Consider the following 10000-nt stretch of genomic DNA (forward strand, 5'->3'; position numbering starts at 1 on the left):
CAAAAAGGTACCAACATAACGATAGAACATCGTCCTTTCCAGAGTGGAGGTAGCAATTGTTATTATCCCTAAAAGGTACAGAAATAGGGGGTTAGTTTGCGCATTCCTAAAGATTCGAGAAATTTGATTGTCTCGTCTCGATAATACGAACGCAATTCTATGAGCGATGGTGTTCCTATTATCCAGAGTTGACTGTAATAAGGTGTATCTACAGAGTGCAAATGTCACTGGTTTACAATCTTACTTTTATCCTCAAATGTAAACACAAAATGGGGAATGTATATTTATTGTGATATCCCATAGACTACCTAACACCTTCTCCCTCTCTCTCTCTCTCTCTCTCTCTCTGTCGATGTCTGGTGTGGCGGTATGTAGGGGGGGTCATAGGCGAGGGAATGGCTGGGTATCTCTCTAAACAAACGGCCTAGCATCTCTTGGTGTTTGATTGTATCAAAATGATCTAATGCCGTTTGATACAGACAGGGCTATAACCTACTGACTACAATCACATAAAACACTTTTTATTGTTTTCACATGACATTCTTAAACTTAAAATAACGGTGAATTGATATTAACCCCAACTTGTAAAAAAATTCTCAAGAAATCTCAGGCTTATTAAAAACGGATTGAGGTCCATTTCATCGATATTTGAAGTATAAAATTTTCAGACAAAATGTAAAAAGGTGATTTACCAGTGTACGACGATTTTAGGGTTAAATTAGAATGCAACGTATAAAAGAAAATAATAGCTCCCGTTCTTTTACAAAAATGAAATATAAGAGAGTTAATAGAAGACAAAATGTCTGCTGTTATTTTTGTCGTTATATCACATGTTTTCATGATTATATCACATTTACTGAGTTTAGTTGGGTTTTTTTTCAAGAAAGTTAAACCAAGATTAATTCACGTCGTTACATTTTGAGTATCCAGTTTTATGAATAGCTTCATGTATTTGATTGTTTATATCATCAACTTCGTGTAGATTTCAATCCTTTTATTTTTTTAGGTATTCGCAAAATGAGATAGGGATTATCGTGTTTGTGTGTGTGTGAGAGAGAGAAAGAAAGAGAGAGAGAGAGAGAGAGAGAGAGAGAGAGAGAGACGGAGATAGAGATAGAGAGAAAGAAAGAAGGGGAGAGAGAGAGAGAGAGGGAGAGAGAGAGGGAGAGAGGGAGACGGAGATAGAGATAGAGAGAAAGAAAGAAGGAGGGAGAGAGAGAGCGAGAGAGAGAGAGAGAGGGAGAGAAAGAAAGAAGGGGAGAGAGAGAGAGCGAGAGAGAGAGAAAGAGAGAGAGAGAGAGAGAGAGAGAGAAAGAGATTCTGCTGTCAGTCCTTCAAAGCCGAGAGGATCTTGGAGCTGTATTTAACCTGTTTAACTAAAATCCTCACCACCTCTTTCCGCCAAAACAACCGTAACCAACACACAAAGCAATGTGTAACGTTAAACGCATTTTGTCTATTGGAGAAAATGATGTGAGAACTAATCCACCTTTTCTAATCGGTATCATGTTGGGATGAACCAGGTTTCAAAAACTGAGTTTAAATAAACGGTTAGGATAATAAAATTTGAGACTTAAATAGTAAGAGAAAACATAATATTGATTCCTATCAATGAAGCCTATAGATAGAATGCGCTTGGCCAATGAGTTCACAACATGGCCATCCGGAAGTATAACGGACCAACACACAAACTCTGTGTAACCATGAACGTTTATAGTCTGGTTAATACAGTTTAGTGAGAACAACTCACAAACGCGGATGGCAAAAACAATAACAAAGGCCTGAGTGACGTCATCTGCATACTATCTATAGGGAGACCAGTAAGATTTCATAAGTACGACGTAAAACACAGTATACAGTATCTCATTCAACCCGCCATAACACCAGATTATGAGGAAGGTTCAAACATTCTCTTTGAAGACTTTAAACAGATTGTGATTAGAACTAAACGTTATCATTTTCCACAGGCCGGATGCAAATGGGGAGAGATTTCTTAATGGGGAATGTCAGTTTTGTTTTGGAAACGTCAAGTGAAAACAAATTAATGTTGTAACAAAACAAGGTGAATTCGATTTGTGATTAAGTCGGGCAATATTTTCTGTATATAACTCATTGATAATTTATAAGTAAGGTCCATATGGTGGGCTATAGAGAGATACCTACTGTTAAACAGAATGCATGAATAAAGTCTTTTATATTCTATCAAAATTATCGACGCAATTTGTTTGGTGAGGTTCATAAAGTAATGAATCATGTACTTGACGAATCATGTGCGGCTATGTGGTCTAGTGGTATGACACTTGCTTTCGGATCGGGAGGTCCTGGGTTCGAGCCTCGTGCTCGGCGCATAGTTGAGTCCTTGGAAAAGGCTCTTTACTCAAATTCTCTCCCCGTACTCAGGTGTAAAATGAGTACCTGACCGTTAACAGCGTTGTCTTTGTCCGAAAAAAAAATTGTAATATCGCCTAATAGGCGTTACGTCCTACATGTTAAATGTTGCTGTTGACCAGGGACACTTTGTAACGCGCTTTGAGCACATTTAGTGGATATTGCACTATATTAAAAAGCTCCAAAAAATCTCAAAAACCTATTGTAATAAGGCTGTTTGTGTGTGTTTATGGTGTGAGTGTGTGTGTGTATATATTTGTGTATGTGTGTGTATGTTTGTGTGTGTATGTGAGTGTATGTGTGTGTGTGTATGTTGAATTAAATGTACTACTTATTGTGTGCGAAATGCTCAAAGTTAGAAAAATGCGATTTTTATTTTTCCTCCAGTGTTATCCATTATCCAGCCATTTCGTGGTCAATGCTGACCAGTTCGCTAAAATAAATTCAGTGTAACCAGCCGGACATCAACCTTTTATCACGACCATGAACCGCTTTATTTCTTCCTTTCTTTAATTCCATTGCAAAACTTCAGCAGCTTACAGAAAATGAGAGATTTTAATTGTTTTTAATATTATATCATATTTTCTAATCGAATGACAAGTGGTTTTCAAGGTAAAAAAAAATGTCCCTGTTTCTCTCTCTATTAAAATTGGTAGATGGTTTTTGTTGTCAATGCTTCATTGTCTTTAAGGAGACACACACGAGAGAGAGAGAGAGAGAGAGAGAGGGAGAGTAAAGTGAAAGAGAGGCGAGAGAGCGAAAGAGAGTGTTTGTGTGTATGTGTGTGTTTGTGTAGAAGTTTTTCGGCAGAGTTATTTGTGTCTTATCACTGTAGAAACATTCTTTTCAGTTACCATCAAGATAGTCTTTATCCATCTGTCTATATAAATCTTTGTCCAACATAAAGATCAGACTTCATTCAGACTTGAATTTCCTTCCCAGTGCGTCTCAGTTTTATATCAAGGTTATTTGGCACAAAAAAACTTAGACCATAATATCATTTTAAATGTCCGAAGGGGATTATCTAACAAGTACAGAGACTTAATAACGAAGTAAAATAAATGTTTACTGTACGTTATGACTTCGTTGATGTCCTGGCTATCACTGGTAATGCTTTAATACGACGGCATTAGACTGAAAATGTGTATGGAGTGTTCCAAGTAGATCTTCCAAATGCCAGCAGAATTTCAATATTCTACAACAACTACTTCCGTGACAGACTAAAGACTTTTTCAATCCCCCTCGTCCTTGCTGATAAAACCTTCGAGTATCAAGAGTGGCAGTACGCAATTAAAAATAAAGATATCATCCTTTTTTGAAAAAAAAATATTTTTAGCTGTTTTTAATCATTTTATGATTCATCTGGTCAAGATGTAATCAATAAATGATCATTGTGACCAAGATGCACTCCAGATAATAACGGTCATAAAAAGTAGGTCATCCATATTGTAGCATAAAAACGACAATAAGAACTGATAGCGATAGCAAACTTATATAAATGACGCATGACACTTGGAGTTGTAAACAATTGATGAGACATTCAAACAAAGATCTTGATAATTAATAATTAAGGGGTGATTCGGGATTGTCAGATTGGCATTTTAAACACCACATTCCAAAATTTGACATTGACGTTATAAGGGGGGAAATCGGCATCGTAGCAATCTTTTTGATATTTTTTCATCTCTGAATAATTAAACATAGCCTACATATATATTGTATAAATTAGTATTAAGCAGTATATGCTTGTACTATATTTACTTCTTTTGAGACTAGCAGAGGGAAAATATAAGTTTGAAGACATGTTATGCTGAAGGCATCGGAATAAGACGAAAATTTATTTCTTTACTGTAAATTTATACATCCTAAGATTTATATAGCTGTCGTTTTTTTTTTTCACACAATGTAACATAGATACTCTATTACTTATAATTACATTTTTATCTTTGTGTAAAATCAGTCTGGCAACCCATTTTTGATTGAAACAGGTCAGTGTGTAATGTGTACCACAGATACAGTGTGTACCATTTCACAGAGAACTCGATTTCAGCTATTTAGGTGAAGATAGAAATTGTATTATTCATTCCTCGAACAACCTTGACCTACTCTAGATACCCGACATCTATGGCAGATGAGGTTTTAAGTCGGTTAGGATGTTAATGAGAAAAGGAATCGCCATTGAAGAATAGGATAATGAATATGGTCACCTAATTATTTATAGAAATCCTTTATGAATGTAAATGAAAGCGAGCGGCATTAATACTGACATATGTGATGTCGCGCGACGGTTCAGTCCGGAAGGTACATCTAGCTGAACTTAGAAAACAGCCATTATATTTGAAAAGTGACTAAAATATTCAAAATGCGTTTTTTCAATTTTTAACTTTTTAAGGTATTTTTCTATCATAAAATCGTACCTTTTTCATTAAAAACAGTCTTAAAGTATATAAATTTAATCTTTAAAGAGAGTATACCCTGTTTTCACCCATTGAAAGAGGGATCATTTTGACGTTCGTTGACGACTCTTTAAGCTTAGCAAAAGGACGCCAATCTGGTAACCTATAACTTTTTCTCAAAGGGGAACTCCATTCCTGCCTTCGCAATGCTATTTTTAGCCCATTGACCCCATCTTGTGGTCAAATTATAACCCCGAAAGAGGGTAGTCAAATTCAAATTTTGTAAACAGAGGTAGGCCATTGCATAGTTACCAACGGAAAACCCCTTGAATCCTTCTCTTTCATTGGTCCTCGGGATCACATGGTCATAAGTTATGCAAAATGGCCGCATACGCTGCACGATTGTTGTTAGAGTTGATGTTGCAAGAAATTCAAAATCTTGCTTCATTATAAACTGAATTTTATGAGATATTTTGTCAAATGAATAATTTAACTTGTTAGATTCGGTCGATAATTGTATTGTGCTCGTCAGAGGCGAGGAGATTGTGGTGTTGTGGGCGTGAGCGTGATCGTGCGCTTGCCTCGAATGATTCGCTGAACGAGTGTTGACTGGAGATGGGAGGATGGAATGTGGGGATGAATAAAATAAAGAGCTAGTGGATAGACAGATAGATATAGATGGTTACCAGGACGGGAGGACGAGATAAAATGTAAAGATTGACTATGGAATTAAAGGGAATGTTGGAACAGGGAGGAGGCAGGTAGAAAGAGGACGAGCGGTAAAGGAGGAGTGAGAGACAGGGGAGGGGGGGGGGGGGGGAGAGGAAGACTAACAGAAAAGAGTTAATGGACAGACCAATAGAAAGAGATAGCTATCGTGAATAGGACGAGACAAAATGAAGAGAGCGATTATGAAATGAAAAAGAGAATGATGGAACAGGAAGTAGAGAGAGAGAGAGTTATGGGAAAGAAGGGAGGAAGAGGAGAGAGCGGGCGGGGGGGGGGGGGGGGGGGGGGGGGCATGCAGGAGGATGTTGAAAATGAAAGAAAAAAATAAAACCGAGTGGGTGAGGACTCTTTCCTTTCTGAGTGCAAAGAGCTGTTACCACCACCTCCCCCCCCCCCCCCCCCCCAAACCACGACACCTCCCCCCACCCCCACCAATAGCTCAATCAAATTTGAACACATCTATTGAGTAAGAGAAATTATGGTTGATTTGACACTATTTTCATTCCTTTGTTTCAAGTTTGAAGTGTTAGATTGTCTTACTCACGGCCTTTCGATTTTCAGTCAATCGACTGTAATGCCTCGGCTACTTTCGCCAGTTAATTTGTGAAGACTTTCCAGAATTGCAGATCTTATGAAATAGTGCCGATATCACAGCTAACTTTAAATAAACATTGCACTGTTAAAATGGATAAAAGTATGAGTGCTATTTATTGGGTTTATTTTTTCACTCGAGGGTCAATTCACAAAAATATCGTCATTACAAAAACGAGTGTTGTGTAAAAGCTGATGGACCAAATTAAATATAATTTTACACACATGTTAGTCACTTGCTATATAAAACGCATGCAAAATTTCATTACGATAGCTGGAATATAACATGCGTTGCTATGGTGATGTGTGTAAAATCTTTAAGTGCAAATTTCTCTGAATTTTGGATCTGAGATTAGCAGGAACCTCCCAATTTCAATCTTGTATAACTCAGCCAAAAAAGATGATGCATTAATGAAACAGGTATCAAATTAAAGAGAAAAGAATGATCTATTCAGAAATACCAAAAGGTCCAAATGTCCAAAATGTACCTTCCGGACCAAACCGTCGCGCGACGTCATATATTATAACGACTCATATTTTTATTTTGGCCCAGAAACGTGTGTTTTGTATTTGTATGTCTGTAGATTGAAGTGACTCAGTACCTACTTGTTGAAAATTCTTCAAACAATCCGATAGTCTCTATTCCCCGATACGGAAAAATTCGATTTCAGTCACAACTTTCCACGTATATTTTAAAGTATAATGAGTGTTTGTTTGATTGAGGTATGATGAAAACAAAATATTCAAAATCCGACTGGCGTCCTGTTCTTGTTACCGCCATCTTACTGTACAATAATGGAATTTGTAAAAACCTGGCTCATAAAGCCCTAAAAATTATTCAAATAAAAAAAAGAATGGGGATGAAAACAGAAAAAAGTCGAATGACCCTAATCTCATTCTAGTTTCCAATACGTGAAACATTGTGGTAGTTCTTAATCCCGTGGTCCAAGACGATTAACAATCATTCTTTTTTTTCTTTCTTTTGTCGTTTCAGATAATGAGAGGCAACACGTGACTACTATTTATAGCCCAAATGACAAAAGCACATGTTATTGACAAAAAGGAAAAGAAATAAGATTCGCTCATTTTTACATGAAGCTATTTGTAGATGTCATTTGGAGGGTTTCAGTCATCGATTTCCATTTGGCGCCATGTACAGGATTGAGTTGTGAGAGGGAAGACGGCTCATGTTATATCCAAACATTTGTAAACAAAGGAAATCTGTGACATTGGCAAATGTCTGCGAAACTTATGCGGTTTTAACTCCCGTTTTCAATTACCAGAATCTCAGACTTTAAAACGAATATTTTGATATTGTAACACTTACCTGAATGCGGTGAGATCTTAATGAACTGAGAATATATCTAAAAAATTAGACACACTCCAATAAGGCATTGTCATCGTCATCATGTTGCCTGAACCAGAGCTCCTAATGGACGGGACGCCCACCAAACTGCTGGATAAACCCGCCAAGAGACAGGACCCGGAAAGAGAATCATGGGGCAAGAAAATGGACTTTCTGTTATCCGTCATTGGATTTGCTGTGGATCTGGGCAACGTATGGAGATTCCCTTACATCTGCTATCAAAACGGAGGAGGTAAGTGATGATAATTGTATCGAGTGTCTGTGTGACCCGACTGACCCAAACCAGGTGGTTCGGAGGCGAAAATTCATTCATTTATATCAGCACAGTCCAATTATATTACTGAATATGAAACGTGCATTGGGTTTATATGTTATTGAGCAAAACATCCATTCTAACTAAAAGAAAGACCATCGCAACATTTTGTTTTTGGTAAATCATTAGCAAACTGCACCATTATTATAAGCATTTCTATAGACATTTTATTACATAGAATATGTCTGCATTGAAAAGACAGTAAATATTTGAAAACCAGATTGAACGAGTGTCATTTTTCTTAGACTAGTACTTGTAGTACTATTACTTGTAGTTGTGTAATGCATCTCGTTAGTTGTATATACTTCTGTACAGCTCTGAAACGATGTCTGAGTTTAAAGGAATTTGTTTCAACAAAACATAACAAACCCTCGTGCTGAGATTAAACCCATAAAATCTATGGAATCAAAAGATCCAGAAAGTGAACAAAAGTTTTGTCGATGCTGTAAAAAAAGCGTGATGGTTATTTCAAGCCCATTGCTTCAACGGTCCAGGCGTTTATTGAGAACAGTTGACGAAAAGTTCCTTCCTTTAGACTCGAGAATCATGAATGACTGGCACCGCGAGTCTTTACTTGATTCCCGACAACAATCACGCGTATATTATAATTTTCATTTATGGACGTGGGTATTGAAGGGAAGAAAAAGAAGAAGAAAGAAGGAGAAGAAGAAGAAGAAGAAGAAGAAGAAGAAGAAGAAGAAGAAGAAGAAGAAGAAGAAGAAGAAGAAGAAGAAGAAAAAGAAGAAGTATAACAACAACAACAACAACAACAATAACAACAACAACAACAACAACAACAGGACAAGAACAAGCTGAAGACAATTATATTGTGCACCTCCATCTGACAAGACAAATTATTTAGATTTTGACAGGTAAAATTTGACGTCAAATATCATTTGATTAGAACGACCTTCTCAATCCTGACATTGTTCAAGTCTCATATTTTTAACAAATTGAAGATCATTCAAATCAATCGATATTTGAAGAAGTTTTCTGTCCAAAATGCGTATTGTCAGCTACAACAGTGTATGCACGCAATGTTCTGGCCAAAATGCGTATTGACAGCTACAACAATGTATGTACGCAATGTCCTGGCCAAAATGCGTATTGTCAGCTACAACAGTGTATGTATGTACGCAATATTCTGGCCAAAATGCGTATTGTCAGCTACAACAGTGTATGTACGCAATGTTCTGGTCAAAATGCGTATTGTCAGCACACAACAATGTATGTACGCAATGTTCTGTCCAAAATGCGTATTGTCAGCTACAACAGTGTATGCACGCAATGTTCTGGCCAAAATGCGTATTGACAGCTACAACAATGTATGTACGCAATGTCCTGGCCAAAATGCGTATTGTCAGCTACAACAGTGTATGTATGTACGCAATATTCTGGCCAAAATGCGTATTGTCAGCTACAACAGTGTATGTACGCAATGTTCTGGTCAAGATGCGTATTGTCAGCACACAACAATGTATGTACGCAATGTTCTGGCCAAAATGCGTATTGTCAGCACACAACAGTGTATGTACGCAATGTTCTGGCCAAAATGCGTATTGTCAGCACACAACAGTGTATGTACGCAATGTTCTAGCCAAAATGCGTATTGTCAGCACACAACAGTGTATGTACGCAATGTTCTGGCCAAAATGCGTATTGTCAGCATACAACAGTGTATCTACGCAATGTTCTGGCCAAAATGCGTATTGTCAGCACACAACAGTGTATGTACGCAATGTTCTGGCCAAAATGCGTACTGTCAGCACACAACAGTGTATGTACGCAATGTACTGGCCAAAATGCGTATTGTCAGCTACAACAGTGTATGTACGCAATGTTCTGGCCAAAATGCGTATTGTCAGCTACAACAGTGTGTGTACGCAATGTTCTGGCCAAAATGCGTATTGTCAGCTACAACCGTGTGTGTACGCAATGTCCTGGCCAAAATGCGTATTGTCAGCTACAACAGTGTATGTACGCAATGTTCTGGCCAAAATGCGTATTGTCAGCACACAACAGTGTATGTACGCAATGTTCTGGCCAAAATGCGTATTGTCAGCACACAACAGTGTATGTTCGCACTGTTTTACTTCTGAAAATAATGTTAGATAATTTTGTTTTCCTCTAAAGCTATGGATTCTGTTTTGTCTAGACTAGTCACTGTATAATAAATGTCAATCCCCTTCCCATTTCACGTTGATTTTCAATGGCTTC

The 10000-nt window shown here is 37.5% G+C and overlaps 1 protein-coding gene across 1 annotated transcript in view; it reads left to right on the forward strand.

Moving 5' to 3' along the window:
• Positions 1 to 10000, forward strand: part of LOC144968898 (sodium-dependent serotonin transporter-like) — a 49680-nt gene that overhangs the window by 11764 nt on the left and 27916 nt on the right. The window contains exon 2 of the mRNA XM_078907726.1: positions 7099 to 7702. Within this exon, the coding sequence (XP_078763852.1) occupies positions 7513 to 7702 (190 nt within the window). The 5' untranslated portion in view covers positions 7099 to 7512. The remainder of the gene's footprint in view (positions 1 to 7098; positions 7703 to 10000) is intronic.

The sequence above is a fragment of the Berghia stephanieae genome, chromosome 3, assembly GCF_034508935.2.
Source record: "Berghia stephanieae isolate SIO BIC M18660-M18661 chromosome 3, UCSD_Bste_1.3, whole genome shotgun sequence".
Taxonomy (NCBI): domain Eukaryota; kingdom Metazoa; phylum Mollusca; class Gastropoda; order Nudibranchia; family Aeolidiidae; genus Berghia; species Berghia stephanieae.